This window comes from Micropterus dolomieu, linkage group LG14 (genome assembly GCF_021292245.1).
Source record: "Micropterus dolomieu isolate WLL.071019.BEF.003 ecotype Adirondacks linkage group LG14, ASM2129224v1, whole genome shotgun sequence".
NCBI classification, from domain to species: domain Eukaryota; kingdom Metazoa; phylum Chordata; class Actinopteri; order Centrarchiformes; family Centrarchidae; genus Micropterus; species Micropterus dolomieu.
The window spans coordinates 13,284,291-13,306,402 of record NC_060163.1 but is presented as its reverse complement, the minus strand read 5'-3'; the positions used below and the strand labels follow the sequence as shown (position 1 = coordinate 13,306,402).

The 22,112-nt window shown below is 40.5% G+C and overlaps 3 protein-coding genes across 4 annotated transcripts; all 3 read right to left on the bottom strand.

Annotated features, from left to right (window-relative positions):
• Positions 1–125: 125 nt before the first annotated feature.
• On the bottom strand, positions 126–7,005 carry cenpt (centromere protein T). The gene is made up of 13 exons (XM_046068486.1): positions 6,676–7,005; positions 6,244–6,364; positions 6,019–6,163; positions 5,454–5,541; positions 5,090–5,226; positions 4,825–4,879; positions 4,524–4,660; positions 3,185–4,096; positions 2,359–2,661; positions 2,178–2,277; positions 1,917–2,084; positions 1,679–1,783; positions 126–737 (listed from the first exon to the last, which is right to left on the bottom strand). Exons 1-13 carry the CDS (start codon positions 6,759–6,761, stop codon positions 608–610), a joined length of 2,487 nt encoding a protein of 828 aa, XP_045924442.1. The 5' UTR covers positions 6,762–7,005; the 3' UTR covers positions 126–607.
• A 1,734-nt stretch (positions 7,006–8,739) lies between these two features.
• Positions 8,740–10,999, bottom strand: ndufa4b (NDUFA4 mitochondrial complex associated b). Its single transcript, XM_046069231.1, has 4 exons — positions 10,822–10,999; positions 9,530–9,618; positions 9,272–9,332; positions 8,740–9,061 (listed from the first exon to the last, which is right to left on the bottom strand). The coding sequence occupies exons 1-4, from the start codon at positions 10,870–10,872 to the stop codon at positions 9,005–9,007; spliced, it is 258 nt and encodes an 85-aa protein (XP_045925187.1). The 5' UTR covers positions 10,873–10,999; the 3' UTR covers positions 8,740–9,004.
• Positions 11,000–12,358: 1,359 nt separating this feature from the next.
• Positions 12,359–21,840, bottom strand: LOC123983106 (protein FAM117A-like). Of its 2 annotated transcripts, none has more exons than XM_046069230.1 (8): positions 21,141–21,840; positions 20,138–20,283; positions 19,316–19,411; positions 18,879–18,995; positions 18,181–18,309; positions 17,882–18,071; positions 15,542–15,617; positions 12,359–14,264 (listed from the first exon to the last, which is right to left on the bottom strand). In XM_046069230.1, exons 1-8 carry the CDS (start codon positions 21,262–21,264, stop codon positions 13,979–13,981), a joined length of 1,164 nt encoding a protein of 387 aa, XP_045925186.1. In that variant the 5' UTR covers positions 21,265–21,840; the 3' UTR covers positions 12,359–13,978. The 2 variants fall into 2 exon arrangements, with proteins under 2 accessions (XP_045925186.1, XP_045925185.1); XM_046069229.1 differs by having other exon boundaries at positions 15,542–15,713; positions 21,141–21,837.
• Between the last annotated feature and the right edge of the window lie 272 nt (positions 21,841–22,112).

The following is a 22,112-nucleotide window of genomic DNA, read 5'->3' as shown; positions in this document are numbered from 1 at the left end:
AATAGAGCGGCATCCATCCCGTGGTTTGACTTTACCTCCACTTATTTCTGGGCCAGTCAGCAGAGGAACTAGTCGAGTTAAAAAGGTGTCAATTCATCAATTGATGCCGATTACAGGACAGAATATAAAACAGAAAACTTTAATTTAAGATTTGTTGATTTTTAGAAGTCTGAAAACCTTCCTTTGTTTCAAACTGTCATAAAATATATGCATAAAATCATAAATGAAGACATTTGACACATGTACTCGTGTAATCTTAAGCAATAATGACAGAGCTCTGTTGTCAACTAGCACAACACTTGCATTTCGTACAGATGTGTAATCACACTCGACTCAACACAGTATAGTAATACAGAAAAAAAGCTACACAGACATCCCATAAAAAAATTAAAAAAAATTGTTAAAAACTGTCTTGGTCTTTTACCAAGTCTTGGTAAAAGATATGTTAACAAATATTTACACTTTACAGAAATCTTTTTTATTTCTGATTAACAAGATTAAATAGAGGTATCGCTTGTCCAAATCAAATGCAGTGTAATTAAAATGTGCAGAGGTCCAAGAGATGAAACCAGACAAAACAAACATAGCTGTATATGAAAATAAACATTCATCTCCGCTTTTTAGGGATTACAACATTTCCACTGGTTGCTATGGGGATCAGGAGCTTGCGCTGGTCCATTCGAAGATATTTTTCAATAAGCACTTCCACCGGCACCTTGTCATTCACATAACCCTGCCTGCAGAGTGCAAAAACACACCACGAGTTAACTGTAAGAGAACTAATGCAATATGTCAGGCATTTTTATGTCAACTGTTTTTTAAGATGTTTGCTTTCATTGACGAATGAAGGATATTTCAGAACTGAAAGTTTCCTTCCTTATGCTTACTGCTCACAGCCAACTGTCCTTTTCTTCAGACTGAACACAGAGCTCAAGCTTGCCTTGTAGAGGTCAGTATAGTCCTAGTGTGGCAGTGTTTTTTTGCCGGTTCTGCAATATTTCTCTCTTCATACTATGTGTGAGAGCATTACAGCCGTCTCTAGAATTCTTGCTGAGCTATGCCTAATGTCTCGGGTCTGTGTTAGGAATGTAAGCGAAACCTAATATGATTGCTGCACTTGTGGTTTTAAAGTGCTGAACAGCATTTTACTTTGTTAAAGCTTCTCTAATCGATATTTTACATTAACAATGGGTTAAATGCCTGTGTGTAATGTTAAAGAGGTTGCTTGTAGGTTTGACGCCACAAACACGACTACAAATGAGTGCCAATGTGGCCCTGTGTCTGCACACAAATTGTTTGTGTATTCACATTCGTCATGACAACTACATGACTGATAATATGTCAGTGTTGTGTTTATACTATAGCTTCTTGAACCGAGTTGATTCATTTTATCAAAACCCTAAATAGCAAGCTGCAACTTAAAGTCCAGTTTGAAGAAAATAATGTGACTGAAAGTGCTGCCACAATTATATTTTAAAATGTCACATGCATCAAGTCATACTACCATTCATGTTATTTCAATGATCCAAGACATGGCTAACAATCAGTTTGAGACCATAAAACAAAAGTGTCAGTCTCTTTGTTTTTATTTTAAAGGGAGGCGATTCTTTTCACATTAAAAACTTTTGATCACAAAAAGTCATTAATACTGTTCAAAAATTGCACCTAGCACACCTACCTTTTCAGCAGAAGTTCAGCGTCTTCAACCTCTATGGTTTTTCTCTTTGCGTGAACAGCATACGTCTCCAAGTCGTCCGCCAGCCGCTCGAAGAATTTATCCATTCTGTTAAAGACAGTGATTTACAATGAAGCAAGTGTATACAGGTAATAAAATCCATGATGTCTTCACCATATTGTAGTGCATAGGCAACCCAACAGTCTACAAACTCAAAATATCCACAGTCATAGTTACTTACGTTTCTTTTAGGACAGGGTACACATCTGCAGAGACCTTCGTTTTGGCAAAGTGCTTGAACATGCCCATCAGGTAGCTCTTAGGAAGGCCGCCTTCGTTTTTAGCTGGCCCGGACCTCCTCTTTCTCACCTGCTTAGGTTTAGTTGCAGGCAAACCTTCACTTGTACTACTGGTGATGTATTAGATATTAGAAGAACATGTCAGTAACATAAAAAATGATCAGTAAAATAGATAATAGACTAGATGTTTCAGTGCAACATGCCTGGCTTGAGTGTTCCTAAAGACAGAAGGTGAAGCCTGAGGATCAGAGTGAAAAATCTTCATTTTCTCTCTGACAAATGCCGGCGTCTTGCTGGGGATGTCTGAAGATTTTAGAAAACAAAAAATGTGTATTATTCTTATTCTCATTATTAAAACACACACACAAAGAAAGAAAGACTGACCGTCACCATCTTCATCATCCTCCCACTCTTCCTCCTGTTCAGCAGGGTCGTCAGCAGCAGCTTCTTCAGGTGAGTTGTGACTCATGTGCCCACTGTATTCAATATCAGGCATCCCCTGAAGGGAGTTCTCTTTGTTAGCATCAGGCTTGGCCTCTGTGTAAGACGCATCTGTCTGTATTTGGGTTGGGGACTCAGCCGAGTCAGGGACCCCAACAGGAGGCAGGCCGCTCTCATAGCTTCCCATTGCCAGGCTGCTGTGTAAACCAACAGCACTGTGTGCTTTGGACCTGCCATCAGACCACCCTACATGCAAACACTTAGATGTTATACCTGTTTTCAGGGAAATATTTTTAACCTGTGATTATCATTCAGTCCAACCCATTTATTAACAAACCAGAAAGATAGGCAAGGTATCATAAACCTCAAAAATATAGGTGATAAAAATCAATATTTAAAGAACTTCTGATTCTTTATTATTCCCATATTGCCCGGCTTTCAGTTTATGTCCTGCACATTATGACATATAGTCATTGTCATTTAACAGTCTGCTGACAATAAAAACATAGCCATACTAGTAGTGAAATTATTAGTGAAATAATTATTAGTGAATTAATCAGTCAATCATACATTTCAGTCAATCAACAGAAATGTAATTGCCAACAATTTTAATAATTGATTCATTGTCTAAGTTGTTTTAAAGCCAAAATGCCAAACATTTTCTGGCTCCAGCTTTTAAGGGTTTTCTTTGGGTTCTGTTTGACAGATCTATCAATAATATAAAGAATTGTCAGTTATAACCAGAGACTATATTTTTTGACGTCCTTACCTGCGTCTGTAACCGGCACAATGAGCCCCCCCTCAGAGCAATGAGTCCTTCGAGTGATGTGTTCCAGGTCACGTTGCAGCTGTTCTGATTTCTGCTCAGTATCTTCCTCCACTGGCTCCCCGTCATGCTCTTCTTCAGATTGAGAATTGGCTTCATCCTCTTGATCACTTTGATATTCTTCAACGTCCTCTTCCTCAGACAAAGACTTGGCTGCAACATCCTCCTTAGACTGAGAATCAACAGCAGCTGCTTCTTCTTCGGTTTGAGAGTCTGGTGCAACCTCCTCTTCCTCAGACGTAGACTTGCCTGCAACATCCTCTTCAGGCTGGGAATCAACTCCACCTTCTTCTTCTTCTTCGGTTTGAGAATCTGCAGCAATCTCCTCTTCCTCAGACTGAGAGCTGGCTGCAGCATCCTCTTCAGTTTGAGCTTCCACTTGGTTCTCCTCTTCCTCAGACTTGGCTGTATCATCCCTTACACTAGTCTGAGATTCATCTGTACCTTTATCTTCCTCAGATTTTGACATGGCCGCAGCATCTTCAGGTTGAACATCAGCTGCGTTCACATCTTCCTCCAACTGATAAAAACCTTCTTCATTCTGAGGTTCTGCCTCTTCTTCAGTCGGAAATAAATACATTGATTTCCCTTTCCCTGGCTCCGCTCCCATCTGCTCCTCCTGCTCCATCTCTCTGATCTGTCTCTGAAGCTGAGATGCCATCACTGTGGGTTTGTCTTGAGTTGCAACAATAGAAAAGTTGGACATGGCATCAGCATGAGCGTAGAGAGCTGTGTTACAGTGGACAATGTCAGTCGTGATATCAGGTTCACTGAGTTTACTTAGGCCCAAAGTGAAGCCCTCAGAGTAGGCGGTCTCACTGAGGCCCCGCTCTGCCAGCACAAAGCTGCTCACTCCTGAAAACCATGAAGGGGAAAAAAGAGCATTAGCAATGACACTGAGGACAGCAGCTGCAAATAACTAATATATTTTCATACATACAACTCTATTTGAATCAGAACCCAGTTTATTGCCAAGTAGGTTTACACATACAAGGAATTTGCTTTGGCATTTTGGTGCAAAGCAATGAACATAGTAAGTAGATAATATAAAGAAAGATAAAGCAAGTATTGCAAGTCAAGAAGAATAACAGACTGAGTCAGGTGTTTAGACTACCATTATGTGTAATGGGGAGGCAAGTAAAAACACATTTGCATTTTTCATTATTTCTGACACTTTACAGTTTAAATTGTTATAAACGTAACAAATAAATGAATAATCAGTGATCGCATCGACTTGTTATACATATGATCAAAAATGGAACAACTTAATCATCATATTCACCTCCCATCTGCCTTTTATCAACAGCGGCTCCAAATTCTTCCTCTGTGATTTTTCGACGTTTAGAAATTCTTCTCTGCAGGCCATTTCTCTCAGTCTGAACATCCACAAAGGGTGTTTTTAAACTCAGAGAGGTGGAACTGCAAAACAGATTGGACATGCCATGTAGTTATCTATCCACTCATGATCGAAAAGAGAGTTAACTTAATAAGATCACTCCCTGGAAAAATCAGACAATGCCTGATCAGAATCAACCTCAGTTAAAAGAAAAACTAAACAACTGTAGTTTTTTAATGCTATTTACCTTGACAAAGAAAGTGATGTAAGGTCACTTGTTGATTCATTTTCCTCTTCAACATCTGTAAGGACAAGCAGCTAGTCAATAAAACATACATGATAACTGTTCACTGATACAGTTAACATGTTTCTACACCATCCTCCTGTTCTTGTAGCAGGAGTATACTGGGAACACTCCGATCCTGCTGTAAATATATCAATTTACAATAATAAACATCCATAGGACCTTTAAAAAATCCAACTGAAGCCTACCAATAGGGGTTTTAACTTACCATTTCCATCTTTGAGACGCTTTTCAAAAGCTGTTACATTAAGGCTCCGACGTGGTCTTTTTCTGCTCAGTCCCTTTACAGTACTAGCTGCGGTGCCAATCGTTATATCAGGCAAGTCCAACCCTGACAGCTCAATGCTGAAAGTCAAGCACATATAATCCTGTTATACACACAATGTAATTTAACAAACTGCATACAGTCAATATTGTTGGAGAGACTGCAAGTCAGGGTGGACAGTCAGATATGGCCCAGCAATGATATAAAAGTGTATTCCTAACTAACATTAGTGTATTTATTTAAAGTACTGCTGGATGGACAACTTAAATGTCAGCAACATGGAATTCCTGTTTCACACACAGCTCACCTAGGACGCTTGCTGGTAATGCTGGCTGAAGATGGCTGTGGTTCTTCTGATGCAGCTTCCTCGTGAACCACAGGGGACCTCACAGGCTCTGAATCGCATGACAGATGACATGGTGAAAAGAATGACAACCAGCAGCAATATGATGTGTGAATAAACGCCGGCCCTTGCGCATACCTGTCCGTAGGGCTGGTCGATATAGCCAAAAATGTTGTCATGATAAAAAATTTCATACCTATTGATAATTAGCACGATAAATGTCAAATCAATATTAATTTCAAGTTTAAAGGCTGATTTTAACTCCTGAGTGAAAATTTAAGAAACCAGATGGTTAATTGTGTGGTGGAACTTTTCTGTAAGGTAAGAATGTGACCTGTAACATTTGATGTCAAACCCTTTTCCTCAACAAAATAAATATCTAAAAATTTAAAATTAAGTGCTAATTTGTTCAGGATTCAAATTAATTAAATCAAACATTTATTGACGATATATTGAACATATTTGTTATATTGTAAGAGGAAAATTACATTGCGATGAGTATCGTTATAGTTTTATTGCCCAGCCCTACCTGTCCGCATGATGTTCATGAGTATGTGCCTCGGTGTGTCTCCATCATCGAACGGAAGTGAGCCTGGGGTAGGCATGTTTATCTTTCTGAGCACAACTGAGGCAGTTCTCCTTTTAGTATTGGGCAGGGACTTCCTGGTTAAATTCTGGAAAGAAGGTAGATAGGTACATTTTTGGAGACTCAAACATGTCCTTAATCAGCATTAACATTGCCGGTCTTCCTTACCTCATGTAGTTTATGTTTCAGGCTGCGCCTCAGGATGTCCTGTGGGGTTTTGGGCCCAGCATCTTTCTTGCTGAGTCTACTGCTGCGCCTGGTCGCGCTGGTGCTTGGTGCATTGGAGGCACTTAAGACAAAACAGCTCATAATTAGTTAAAAACTGGATACAAAGTCATTGAGACTAACATCAAGATTGTTATGGTAACCTGGCACCTCCTGTGTCAGGTGTAAATTTATACACTTTTTAGAGTGGAACATTTTGTTTTTTCCCTCTACTTTTACATGGTTAAATTAAAACTCAGTTTTCCGTTCAATACAAGCAACATGTTTAACGTTACTGGGCCCAGAGGATGCCAATAATTTGACTAACTTAGCTAACGTTAGTTAGTTATTTCACAGGAAAAAAACTGAACAAAGTTTAAGATGCTGTTGAAGTACCTGCGGGTGATGGGAGTCCTGGGTGTGTCGGTGCTGAGAATATGTTTCAGCAGGACTCGAGCAGACAAGTCCTCCGTTGGATCCATTTAGAAAATGAGCTTAGCTAGTCAGCTGGTTAGCTAACGTCAACGTTAGTTACAAACGTTTGAGAATGGTAAACAGTTAACCGTGTTAAACTACGGCGATTCTGTGGAGTCCAACAAATGGAGCTGAACTGAGGACAGTGTCATTCATTACATGTTTTATCTAATTAAACATTATCTACCCTCTGGTGACTGTCTAATTTTGTTTTCAACGGATTCATTCCTCACACGTCCCGCGTTATTTTTAAGTGAAACCTCGCGAGAAGACAGTTTGCTTCTTCTTCTTTTGTAGTTAAATGGCGGTTTGCCACCAACTAGAGCGATATCGCCGCCAACTGAACAAACTAGACAGAACACGGAGTTATGTGTTAAATATATTTTAAATGTTAGGCTACTTGCTGAGTTTTATGAAAACATTATTTTAGATCCGTTTGTTCTCAGGCATGCGCAAAATCCTTACATGATTGATTGATTGATTGATGGTGATTTTGTGATGCTCCCGGTATATTTTGAAAGCAAAGACTTTTCCCTTAACATTTTGCATATGTGGTTATAAAACTTACACAAGTAATAAGTCAAACAAACATTTTTTCCATGTCTTGTCCACTCAATGGATAATGTCCCACAGGGTATTTTCCATTTGTGTAACAGTACACTCTGTTGGTCAAAATAAGGAATAACAGCTACAAGAGGAAATTGTTACAATTTGACATGTAGAGGTGGAGAGTCTCCAACGTTTTTCATGAAGACAAAAGAAGTATAAATAAAAAGGTTTGGACAGCCTAAACGTTTTTCATCAGGGTTATAAATTTATATATAAAATGTAAACATTTATCCTAAAGAACACTTCATCCTGACATCCTTGTCATGTCCTTGTATAATGAAGGTGTCCCTGATCAAGATTTTTCCTAATGTGGCCCATTTTTAATCACAATCACATCTTCTGACCTGCTGTGGTGTCTCTGACTTGGATTAGCGGTCTACCGATGTGGGTTTTTCAATGGCCCATTTATAGGCCTAATGCCGATATCAAAACAAAGAAGTGTCATATTATTCCATCATTCCGTGTAGAAAACAATCTAATATACATGGTTATCTTAGCCCGTAATGTGTTGCTTTAGATGGAATTTTTATTAATTAACAAAATAGAAAAATATATTAGGTATCGGCTGATGCAGATTATGTCAAAATGGCAGATATCGGCTGGATTAATCAGTCCATCCCTAGCATGGACTACAATAATCTCATGAAATCAAAGCAGCTGCAGTTCTCAGTATTTGCTTTCCACCATGGATGTATCCGCAGACTCCAAAACCTCAAGACACGACAGGAAATAACTTGAATTTCCCTGAGCAGATCTTGATAGAGCAAACGTTTGCTTGACAACATTGTTTTACACTTTGGTTTTTTTTTTTGATTTTCTGTTTTCTTAGATGTTTACTACTACACTGGCTAATAAAATTTGAACATAATTTGCATCAGTTAAAGATAACACTCATTTTATCTGCGTTCAACACTTACAGCTCCAATGAGACTTTGACAACACTGTTGTGGAATATGTTTAATGTTAAATGTAATGTAAATTCTTGTAAAACAGTAGATCCATTGATAACCTTGTGTTGACACCAAGCTGGCCTATATTCAACAGCCTCCAAAACAATTTTATTACCATAAAAACTACTTAATTTAGAATTAGGTTGAAAGATTTAGATCTTCAAGTTGGTTTCTTTCAAGATTTAGATTACAGTAACGGACCAGCAGACATCCAATCAGGGTGTTTGAGTAAATTTTGCTTAGAATATTAGGCTACATCACAGTGGAAGATCAAATGACATCTCTCATGCCACTTGGTCTTTTAATAATAGTCTCATAATAGCATTTCACCAGAGAGTTACGAATATAAACTTGGTAAAGAAAGTTTATATGTGTTTTTGTCTTTTGTCAAAGCTACTGTGGAAAACAGACATACAAGTAAGACGTATGTGTTTAAAATTAGTTTAATAATTTACAACAAAGTCAAAAATAAATTCATCAATTAGTAAGCAGTAAAACAAGTGGTTGCCTGTTTTATTCATACAGTCATTGATAGGTGAATGATCACTTTGCCCCTCCACACTTGAAATGAACTGACTGAACATGTGCACAATGAGCAATTCAACCTTCATTCAGCGTCATGGGTTTGTTTTGTATTTGGCAAAAAGTGCACAGACTCCTCACACTGATACCAATGTCAGAGGTGCAAAGACTTAGAAATCAGGCCTGTCCTTCTTCAGCTTGGAGTAGTCCATGTTAACTTTGAAAAGCTGGAAACGCGCGCACACACACACACACACACACACACTATCAGTATAACAAAGGCAATATGGACTTTGATTCAAGATAACAGAAAACATATGGCTTGTCTTCAGTGGATAACCAAGCAGCCATTTAATAGAATATGAACAATGACAGAACATAATCAACAAGCATCAGAACTGTAGTTATTTGTGCAAAATGTACATAAAGGCTCATACCTTGTACTGTTGGTTGACCTCCATCTTGTTCCAGGGCTCGGGGTTGTTCTTGCGATCCCATCTGGGGACAAAGAAGAAAAATGTGACGTTATCAGCATTTTTCTCAAAGCTTCATACTTAAACAAACACTGAGGTTTCATAAACATTTACAGTATATTCTGATGAAAAAAAGAAATCTGAGGGATTAGATCTACAAGAAATCTTCATAGTAGCTTATGTCTTTCCGTTGACACTTCCTCTGATGTGATGGAGACTTACGAGACATCAGGGTTTTTCAGAGCCAGCCGAGCTAAGTACGTGATGCTCATGGTTGCCCCGCCACCGATGAAGACGAAGAGGGGGATGAGCTAGTGGGCAAAGAACAAGATAAATGCATCACAGTGCAGATTTCATACCAATTATGACAGAGATTCCCAACAACAAAGCCTTCATTAATCTTTATTCCAGTGGCACTTAACCAACTGGCTTCAGACCCCCTTAAAACTAAGGACTTTAACTGTGACCCCCTTTTGTCCATTTGCATGTGTTAAAACAAAGAGTGACCCCCCCCCAATATATTTAAATCAATTTAGGTAAAATAATCTAGTAATTCACAAGAAAAAGAAGATTTGAGTAGCCTAATTAGGATATTTCTATAATAATCTTGGGGACCTGACCCCAAGGTTGGGAACCACTGTTTTATTCCATTCCAGCAGCAAAATTTGCTGCTTATATATTTTCTATATGAAATAATCATATAGGCTATACTGTATCAGCCCCCCACCCCCTACACACACAATAATGGATCATTTCACAGAAGTGTCTTACCTAAAGGAAAGCTTACACTGTTTATAGGTGACAAAACCATTTCTATTAATAGAGGCAGCCGTAAAGCTAAGCGTGTCACTCGGTCGCCCTTGGATATTTGACTCTTCATTGTTGAGTCATGACAGGACGTGCCGCAGCAACCTACACACATGGCTGTGCTCATGAAGTAGGCCTACACCTCTTACCGGTAAAAATCCATTTGTTCCCCCGTTCACAATCGACATTTCACCCTTACAATTTTGATTCCTCTATTAATTTGTATTAATGTCGCCAGCTATCCTTCCTCATCGGAGCAGCTGCTAAAGAAACATGTAGCCTGTCACGAGGGCAGGAGAGCAAAAATAGGCTATAAACCTAAACAGGAATAAGGATAATAATTTGAATAAAGTATTGTTCAAAGGGAAGACTGGGGAGATAAATATGAACTATAATGTGGATTTATTTGTGAGAAATTGCCTTTTTCGTCCATTTCAACCGAAATTTGTGTCAAGGAATTTACATTTCCGCAGTCATGGCCCTATAATAGATGAATCTGCCGCATATGCTACTGTAAAATAACCTAGCTTTAATTGAGGAAAGCTGCATTAAAAGGCTGAATAATATAGCGTAATAGGTGACAACACATCAGATCATAAGAACAGTGCGATAACGGTCGCGCGCTTAACCACACTGCGTCCTCCCAGCGCGTTCAATGTCACCGGGTCGTTTACGTGTTATTTAAATAAATAGTGTTCAGGACTTACAGCCGGGTGGCTCCTGAGCTGTTTGGCGACGACCCCAAGCATGGACGACATGGTGGACGCTGCTCCCGCTGACGGAGTCAGTTAAAGCGAATATATCTGCGGGCAAGTGATGCGCGCTCCTCTGAAGACGATCTCGTGCCGTTTCCCACAGGCCTGAACGTACAGTGAAGTGTACACCACCTCCTCTACTGGCAGCCAATCCCACAATGCAACGACAACAGCTGGATAAACCAGTAGGCTACCCTGCTGGATTGTATGTGTGAGCGCTGGTCTAAAAGGAAACTCCTGACTGAGGCTTTTTCAGGGCTCATCTCAGCCATGTTCAAGAACCAGAAAAGAAAAGTATTCTGTATTTTTAATAGCCTATGTAGTAAAAGACCATTTAGCTCATTTAAACCTTCAAGAAACAAGCGCATAAAAACACTGCACTGACTCTTGATTCAAGGCTGCAATCTAAAATTTGCGCAAACAGTCTGGCCACTCTCACTACATCGACCACTTAGCGGTTCGGGAGCTTTACATCATACCACATGGTCTTCATCAGCACATAGTTTGCAAAGTTGTCATGTAGGTGTTCAAATTATCAGGGCTTTCTTCTGAGCACGTTTTTGGCCCCATGTTTGGCTTAAAAGCTACTCAAGACTTTTGATTTAAAATTAAAATAAGTCTCCTTAATAAAATGGACATTTCTCATTCCAAGAACATGTTGCGATTGAAAGCTCCAGAACAGCTACTAAATGCACCTTGGATCGTTCCCAAGTCGAGAATGAACCTCAATCTAAAATGTCCTTCAGATACATACATCTTTTTACAAGCGAGGCATTTCAGCTCCATCACAGCAAACTTGATTCATCTTCACGGTGAATAATCTGACCTACAAGAGGAAATGAACTCTTAATACGTGTAAATTGTTGCAATGGCACCATTTAAAATGCTGAAAACAGTCGCATTCCTAAATGGCAAACTCTTGTTAATGTAAAAATGCTGAAAGGAAACAGTTCACTAGGGCTGCATCTCTTACAGTTTTCTATGGTCTGCTGATTATTTTCGTGATCAATTGATAATTTATAAAATGCCAGAAAATTGTGAAAAATATCTAACATGTAACAAAAAAAAAAAAGCAAATCATAACATTTGAGAATCCGCAAGCATTTGAGTACCTTTTCCTATGCAAAGATGCCAAAAAATAAATAAAACAATCGATCAAAATAGTTCCAGCAGTAATTGCTGGCACCTTGAAAGTCAACTTAGAAAAGACAGAGCTAAGGACTCTGATCCAGGACAAGAGAAAAGCAAACCCATAAAAATGCCATAGTGTCAATGGCACATAGAAGTAATTCAACTGACAAACTGTATTGGTTGTTTTTTGGCAGTATAAATTTAAAATGAAAAACAGTAGGTTATGTCCTGAATTTCAGGGTTTAACAAAGCAAACATGCACACCTGTGACAGTGTGGGGAGGAAATGTAATCTGGTGTACGTTTCCATCTCTGCAGACATTGAGTTAAGACTACTTCAATAAATCAGAAAGACGACATGTTTTCAATCATATTTATGTGGACATAACACAGAACCTGAGATAACACAGCACGTCCACACATAAAACATCGAAAGTGAGGCTTACTTGGGAAAGACAATATTTCAAGCCATCAGTATTTCACCAGGACAGGTGCTAGTGGGACTAGGAGCAGTAAGTCAAAACCATCACACTAGTTAGCTTTCGACCCATGTGCACATACATTAACAAAAATTCTGTCAAAGAAAATAAACCCAGGACTAACGTATGGAAGAAACGTCTCCTCCTCCTTATAAAACCCTCTCCTGGAAGTGCATAAGAAAATCCACCCGATACAGTATCTCATGTAACACCTGCCTAAAATTATAATGATGGAACAAAACTAAAAGGAACAGGTTTTTTCTTTAGCTTATGTTGCAGGTAATTGGAAAAAAGAATGTAGAAAATACACATTACTACTCTTAAAGTACAAAAAGTGAATATAAAAATAAGAATTGCGACTCAAAAGTAGCAGTTCAATTTGTGCAAACATGTCTACCAGAAATAAAACTATTTGAACATCACCATGTCAGCTTGGCAAGAGAAAAAGAAAATCTTTAGAGAAACATTAAGGATGACAAATCTACACCACTAAAACTGGTTAGGTAGTCAAACTAGGCTGTGAAACCTCAACAAACTATAAACATACCATCAAGCACACGTTGAGAACGTCAAGGAATAAAAGGTTTGTATCCATGCGTGCACAAGGTTTTTTTTTTGCAAGTAAACAAAATGACAACAATATCTGTACAACATTTAAAGCAGGAATGCATAAGCTGAAGCCTTTAGGTATTGATGCTACCCAAGTCCAACAACTCGATAATTCCCTTCAGTCTACAATAATGAATGTGATTGTGATTTCATTGTGTTGAGTTTTTTTTTTTTTTCAAATTAGGTAAATAAAAATAAAAAGGAGTACCCCAACTGATTTGTCGTGCTATGTACACCAGCAAACAGGTGCAAGGTCAAGTTAGGTAAAACATTGCAGGTGAATTGCAGATAAATATCTTTGAATACTTAAAAACAAACAATCAACCTTATCCAAGAAGGGTTTCATTTTGGACAAAAGATTATACACACACACACACACACACACACACACACACACCAGAGGTTTAAAAAACAGGATCAACAAATAATAAGTGTATGTCATGGCTTCTTTGGGGAAACAGAAAATATGTGCAGCGAGTGAGGTGGGGGGGCGTCAGTCAGTCAACAAATCACATCTCAGATAGAGTTAAGAGTAGAATAAGTGAGATGTCCTGCCTTAAGGCTGACCCATCTCGCACTCATGTTTGGCCAAATATATATCTTTGGATTAAGAAATGACAGAACTAAAGAAGACCTTAACTTAGAAATGTTACACTGCCTGGAAACCCAAAACAAGGAGCTCATAAAGCTTATCCATTGTATCGCGTACAGGTTTCATTCTTTTTTTTTCTTTTCAATATTATTATTTGTCAACATAAAGATCATTTTAACCCTGTATAGAAAAGGAATGGTCCTTTTCTAAAATAAAGCAACATCAACAAATCTGTCCCAGACCACTGAAATATCTGCATCCTGCATAATCATTTTCAACAGAGACCTGCGCAGCTGTGATCAGAAAGCGAGGCCCTCCTCTGAGCTTTCTCCCACGACGGTGGCGGGAGGATCTGGAGGAGCAGCCCGGTTGCCAGAGGACGTTGCCTGGCAGGAGCTAGTTCCCTGGCTTGAGCAACCGCCTGCCGGAGAGATGGCGAGGCTGCGGAACAGCAGGTCCATGGAAGGGAGCAGAGGCTTGAGGAGGCTGACGGGGCAGAAGGCTGAGCCCCCATAGGGGGTGAAGTTTACCTTGTTGGGGTCTGGGCAGGAGGAGATGAGGGCTGGCTTGAGTTGGTGTAGAGTGCTACAGAACGAGAGGAGAGAGAAACTAATGACAAAACTTATACCTGTCAAAGTGAGAGTGTTAGAAATGAGGTTTGGTTAAATGGAAAAGTCACGCTCACAACAGGCCAGGCTTAATTCTACTCAAGACATCACATTATGCTTATTACAGTCCTTCAACAGCCACAGATGCAGGATGTTTCCATTTTTGTGCCAGAGCTTCAGATTTAATGATTGCTGTCAGGATGTAAAGAGAGTTTCGACAATAAAAATGCTTCTGAAACAAACTGTCCCAGCTTTTAAGGACATAAACCAGGCAGTAGTGTTGTGTAGGTGGGGGGCAAGACTTTGGGGAGGGTACACACTCCTTTGATTGACTCTGGTTCTGTTGACCAAAACCATTCTGTAACTTTAGGTCTGCGCTTTTTTCAGACGTTTAACTTTGCTGACGAAATTTACAGAGGATGTTTTAAATGGCTAAACTTGCTAGCACACTGATGACAGTAAATGTCCAGTCATGTCTAGATATAGTTTACATCACGGGGAAATACTTGTTGTAAATTCTGTCATTGTACAATGACGTTGAAATCACCAATAGAGGGCGCGTACACACAGTTCAGTTCAACTGGCCTAGAACAGTTACATTAGTTTATTAGTTATTTGTCTGTGTAGAGGTAAGAAAAACATCAGAATACAAATACACCATGTAACTCGCCCAGTTACCCAGAACCACCATTTTGTCCACATCAAAGTCTGTTTACAGGCAGCCGGGGGTGCAGCTGCATGTGGGGGAGGGGGGGAAAGTAGTATAAAGCCTTTAGTGGCTTCAGAGGAAGCTGGGTGAAGTCTTAGAGAGTGTCTCAAGTGACGGCTGAGTCTGAAGACAACCGGTTCATAGGGGGAAAAAAAAAAAATCTGGGGGTGTGGAGTTAGAATGAAGTGTGCTTGCCAGACCTCTTTAGCCCGCTCCTCATCTCTGCTTGAGGCTAGCGGCCCGAGGCTAGTTTCTAATAGCATAAAACACCTGAATCTCTGAACTGACAGTTGTGAAGTTCTGGGCGTTTTGGGTAATGTAGGTGTCAAGTTGCCAAGAAGAAGAAATAAAATTTAAAAATAAAAAATTTCTGGTTCTGTTGCATTATTTTATTTAATGAAACCATCCACCCTGAGCACGACAATATATCGATGAAGTACTCTTGAGAGCCCCCCATGAGCCGGTGACTACTGTTGGCGTGGCTCGGAGTAAATGTATGAGAGAAAGCTGCCAATTCCCGTTTGAGACGCAGAACAAAAACGTACCTGGCTTCCTCCCAGACCCGGACCTTCTCGCAGCCCTCTGGAGGTTCTCTCTGGAAGCAGCAACTTTTGTTGGGCCCTGGGGAGGACGAAGTCAGGAGAGGGAGGGAGAGGTCAGTCTCATTCTGGGTGGAAAACGGAGACAGGAGGCAGATCTCTGCACCGTCTATCAAAGCTGAAAACAGGAGGAGGAAAACAAAAAATCAATCAATATAGTAGAGAAGCAAAACTCTTTCAACCTGCACATGGGAGGAGAAGTTTGCCTTCAGGGCTTTGTAGCAGAAAGAGTATAAACATCTCTCATGTGCTTTCAATATTAATGTTCTCAATTTATGAAATTAATTAGCTATCGTCATCTCAACCCATGAAAACAAAATCAAATTTACTATTAATATGGCAAACTGGAGTTTCTGAGCATTGAAATAATAAATTCTGTTACAAATATCATGGATCTTTCAATTTTGTTTTCCATTAATTTATAAGCAAAAATGGACAAAGTGATAAATGCTTACAAATGTACTAGAGTCAATATTTAAATGTTGAAAGTATGCAGGTGTTAAGTATTTTAGATTGTTCCACTTACTAAGCAACAAAAGTGCTCCCCTTGGTTGTTAAGCAAGTGTGACGGCAGTCAGTGTATCACAAGATAAGGAACATGTAATCCCTTATGAGTTTAGCAGCCTGTCCAGTTAGACTACCATCAACATAAACTATATTGTATGTGGATAATTGTTTGCACCACAATCATAAGTTAGTACATGAATGCACCACTTAAGAGTTTGTAACCTACAGTTTTTTTATTGAATATTGTGCGTGAAAAGTGGAGGGTGAAGCGTGCACCGGAAAAGACTTCACTACTCAAGTACTCGTCTCCATGGGGGACCAGTACCAAACAAAACTTAACAAAAACATGATGGTAAATGTCTGGGGGATGATTCACTGCAGAGACTGATAAAGCATCTGCTATTATTGCACCAATAGAGTAGGTGGCAATGTAAAAATGGACAATGTACTACTGGCATGCAAGGTCTCTTTGTAGAAAATATACCTCAGAAATTGTTTCTTATTCTAGCTAATTATGTATCTTAATTAAAGTGAGCTGTATAACAGGAAAACACTTTAAAGTCTGTAATTCCTAGTAAGTATGGCTTTAAACACATTTAAAAAAACAGGACAAGTCACCATAGACCTCAAGACAAACCAACCTGTGCCTGAATATTCAGTATGCTACTATAACCAGTATTTATTTATAAACTCCTGTTTAGTTGCGATAGTCTCACGATGTTCAGCGTTTACCCAAACCCCTGTGTGAAATGTTGAGTATGTTTTAGTGTGTGTGTGTCTGGGAAAGTTGCCTGTGAGACTGTGCATGCAAGCGATTTTCTGATTTTAGGTCGTGTCGGAGAGGCTGCAACAGGTGTGAATGACAGCAGTTTACTTTTCTGGTTGTTTTCTGATAATTCTCTATTTTAATACTAACATAATTAATTATTAACAATATAATATTGCATGACTTAAACCATCAAGAAATTTCAGTGTTTCCCACAGAATGACAGTGTAGCTGTGGTGCACGACTAGCAGCTGTACCAGACAACCCAGCTGTAAATATTTCTAACATTACCTGGGCTTCATACATGGTTACTATTAACTTTTTTGACAGTGGGTCTCTCACATTGACAGCGTTGTGTTAAGAACAGATAGACTAAATTATCAGAGTTAACTTGAATGCATTAGTTTTACAAAAAGTTGTGGAGTGGTGTTACTAACCATTCAACGGATTGATTCAGGAATCTTGTCTGTGTGCAAAAGCAACAATCCTTCCTCCAGCACATGATCATGTTTTGATTCAGACTGTGCACGAATAGTCTGAATCAGGTCTGTTGTCAGCCGCTTTAACGCAGATATCCCACAATAAACTTGGAAAGCATATCCACCAGTATATCACATTCGGTCATTCATATAGGCAACGTTTATGTAACGTTAACACAACACCGGCATACCGACTGTGGCTTTTCACACATACAACACTTTAGGGCTCGTTCCCTTTCATACAGCGCTGCGAGCCAGCATATACCTGCAATAATCCTGGAGAATAGGGCAGGATGAAAGCGGCTAATGTGTTTGTGAGAGAGCGCAAGGGATGGGAGGGGCTGAGCAAATCTATTTGCTGCATACAGCTCTACAGTGAAATACCATTTTACCCATTTTAAATAGTAAAAAAGAAATCAAAAATCAATATGTGGGGGTCAGCGTTGATAGTGTGGCGGGCCCAAAAACGCATCAATGTATGGGAAACACTGAATTTGGATGTAGTGAATTGACACATTATGCGTAGAAACTAACCATGGTGCAGATCCAGAGGTGCATCTTCAGAGTTGGGAGGGGAGGTGGAGATGTAGGAAGGAGGGGAGCAGGGTGAGGAGGGTGAAGAGGAAGACGAGGACAGGGGTGTGGTGGCGGAGTCACTCTGAGATCCACTGCTGCAGCTCTGCGGAGGGACTGGAGCCCGGTGGCCGTCCGGAACCTCAAGGAGCTGGCAAGGTGGGAAATGAAAGTGTAATTTATTGTCAGCCACCATCATTTTAAAAGTAATCTTTTCTTTACAATTAAACCAACTCATCCATCTAGCGGGTGACAGTTACCCTGTGCTGAGGAAGTGGCGGCTGGCAGATGAACATGCCTTCTAGCTCCTGGTTGAGGCCCTCCACACTGCACCGCAGTCGAGGGACCAGTGTCGACAGGGGAGCAAGGGGGATGGGAATTGGCTGAGTCTAAGAACACGGAAAACAAGTTGAATGGAAGTTAGGCTGCATTACGGTTGATAAGCAACTTCAAGCAGATAAAGCACTTGTTTGTTGGTCAGTTTGTCATGTTTCCTGTAATTGTGTGCTATATCAAAAAGATGATTACTGTCTGTCTTATACTAAATTTGAAACACGCTAGAGTTAAAAATTTATTTTAACTTCTTAAAATCTTATAAAAATACTTTCAGGTACAAATCAGGTCTTTCTGGTTGGTCACGTCACTGCCGATTCAGCCCAGTGGAGTGTGGCACCACACAACAAGAAAGTGCAGACCAGCTGTGCTCAAAAGCAGAACTACGTATTTCGTTCTGAAAAGCAGAAGCGACGTGATGCAGTAGTCTTCCTGTTGCTTCATTGCTTTAGTTCATTCACTTCCTGCTATGAGCTGCACAGTTTAGGTCACTGTGAGAAATGCAATCAGTGACTCTTCTCTGAAATCAGTGAGATTTTACATCTGTTGTCTTTATAAGCTTGTACGCATGTATCAAGTAAGTAGTGCAGTGTGTTGTATGTGTGTGGTGATACTGCTAGGGTACCTGAGTAGTTCCCAGGCTACAGCACCCCTGAGGATAGCCACGCTGGCGGTCTTTGTCATGCCCCCCTGAGACTGCAGGTTTGGCACGCTGCTGCAGCTGTTGTTTTAGTTTAGCGATCTGCAATAAACAGAGGTTATTGTCAGTCGATCAGCTTGCGCTCACAAAAACACACAGAGGAAGTCCTTTAACCTTTCATGTCACACACTTTACAACCCTTTAGAGACAATCTGATTATGTGATGCTTGAGATGAAAGCTACGATGAGGAGGGGTTAAAACTGTCAGAAAGGGAAGTTTCTTTGCAGATGAGCTCATTTGGTCTCCTGTTGCTCAATGCTGTCAAAATAATTGAGTTTGAACTCTTTTATACAAACCCATCCAGTTTAGCAAGCCTGGCTGTTACAGACACACATGTTGAGCAACAATGGCAGGGGTTCACCTCTCGCAGATGCTCAGCGCTGCCCCATGACGCTGATCGTTTGTGGCTGCTGCTACTTCTCCTGCTCTGGGGTTTATCGGACCACGAGTCTGGAGTCTGGGGAGGGAAAGCCACCATAAGAACCAACACTCTGCAAATAAGATCACACATCACTGATAAATAAGCGCATATACCAAAATTATATTTCAGCCTTTTGATTGTGTTCAAACATAAGACCTGAAACTGCTGCGTTCAAGTGACGCATTACATCAGGACTTCACACATATTTGACCAAAAAGTTGCACTTAGCACAGCTTTTCACACTCAAAAGGCTGATCTGCTGCCACATCACACCATCCACACCCACAGACTCTCTTCTTCACACTTGAAGAGCGAAAGAGCAGGAGAAACTGAAAAACAAAAGAGAGAGAGAAGGGGGAGGGAGGATGTGGGCAACCAAACGGCAGTGGCGAGTGCCTGCACACAGAGCAGAGAGGATGGGTGCAGCCAAAACGGCCTCATCAGCTGACTTCAGGGACTGTTCTCATGGCTGTGGTTCTCACTGTAATAGCTCTGCAAGCAGTGGACACTCCCTCCCTCCCAGTCTTCGAGCAACTTCCTTTTCTGCATAAACTGCAAACTAATCTTCTAACATGAACCAACCCCATATGCTTTACAAAAAACCCCACTAGCGCATAGACACAAATAATGATTTAAAAACTCTAAACACAAGACATCTGTGGTAAAGTAATGCATTCCATTAATTTCTTTCTCACGGCTCTGATTCAAATTGGCCGGCACAATCATGTTCACACTTAGGAACATTCCTCATCCGGAGCTGACCTGGGTGGATTTGTCCTTGCGAGACAGGCTGCTCTGGCCCTCCGGTTCTTTCGGCCAGTGTCCCTGCAGGTACGGCCCGATGATGGCGTCAAGAGACATTGTCCGCCTCATGCCAGAGCTCAGCTGGTGTGGTTTGGCCTTTCCAGCTGTCAGACGCAGACAAGTTTTTACTTGACATGCAGCAACAGATTTAAATGATCCTGTTATTTATTACGTCTGCAATATTGCAGAATTGTGACCATGTTGTTATCGCTTTGCGCTCTTATATTAATTCATCATTTTCACCTACATAATCTTTAAATTATAAAGTGCTGAAGTAAACACACATCACATGAATATTTTAAATTAGTCTTAAAAAGTGTAATTTGGTTACAATAGATGTAAATGTAAATGCTCCGTACTTGTCTAGCGCCTTTCTAGTCTTTTCGACCACTCAAAGCGCTTTTACACTACATCTGCATTCACCAGTCATACACATTCATACACTGAGCCTAAGTGCTCAAACGGAAACTAACATTCACACACATTCATACACTGGCAGAACAGCCGCCAGGGGCAAATCGGGGTTCAGTATCTTGCCCAAGGACACTTCGACACGCAACTAGGGGGAGCCAGGGATTGAACCGCCGACCTTCCGATTAACGGCCAACCCGCTCTACCTCCTGAGCCACAGCCGCAAGCTTTAACCCACTTTGTGTCACCATTAACAACATATGGAGTTGAAATATCTTTGGGCTTAGAGCTGCAATTTCAAGACATCAACTTCATTTCCCCCTACTAGGTCATCTATCTCGAGTTTGAAACTAATAAGTAGTTAATAACTTAGCAAGTGCATTACACTAGCTACTACTTGGCGACGCATAAAGCTGGTGTTAACTCACGCCAGGCTGAATTTAAGTCTTATATTTTCACTTTTTCCTATCATGGCATCATATTTAAGCATTTACAGATTTATCCAGGGACATAACCACATGATACAGTCTGACTGGTGGTGAACTCATACCTGACTTTCCATCCCTTCGGTGTGCTCGAGGCTTGCTGGCCAGCTGATAGGGGATAGTAGCCTTGAGGGGCTGTGGACCCAAAGTAGCTCCCCGGTGCTGTCCAACTCCACTTCGGCCAGACATCTTTTCCAGCAACAAATGTGTGACTACTCGCCTCCTAAACAAGTGAAAATAATAATGGATGTCCTGCCTGGGGGAGATCTGGGGGCGCTGTGTGGAAGCACTGGCTAAGTTACCAGCTGCAACCCTTCCTCCTCTAGTGATGATGACTACTCAAAAACCGTTACAAAAGTCAGTCTCGGATCTTTTAAACACCATTTCCAAGTAAAAAGAAACTACCAGCGACACTTAGCTCGACAGATGAAACGTTACTAACAGCTTGAGAGCAAGTCTCCGGCGGTGATAATACTCTTTTCTTTTTTTTCCCTCTGGCTTGTGTGCGAGTTAGCAGCCTAGCAAGCAAAAGTTTCTTTGTGAGGATGTTGAGATATTTCACCCCGTAGTCGAACAAGGAAGTAGCTCCAGTTTCAAAAAGTCACTTTAAAGTCAACTCCTACGTCTTCTGAGGAAACCTTTAGGTGTATTTCACTGTATTTTTGTTTCAGGCTGGAGCGTGCTTTGGTGGCCCCAGAAAGTTGCGAAGTGGTTAGTTTCTTCGCTCCTCAGCGTCCTTGTTTTAACTCCAAACATCTCCTCCACCACGCTGGTGTGGATTTAATTATGTCGGGGGGAGGGCCCGGCTCTGGGCCTCACTTTGTATTGGTTGGCGGAGCCTCTGACTTCAATCCTATTGAACAATCTGCCTTCAATCAGTCAAACCACGGACAATGTGATTTGCTGTCACCGCCCCCATCTCGTATCTCATATTTACTGATTTTCGTCATTAAATTCGTGATGAAAAAAAATGTTTAAGCTTTTTATGTGTGGAAATTGACACTTATACTTTATATATTTAATTTGACATTGAAAAT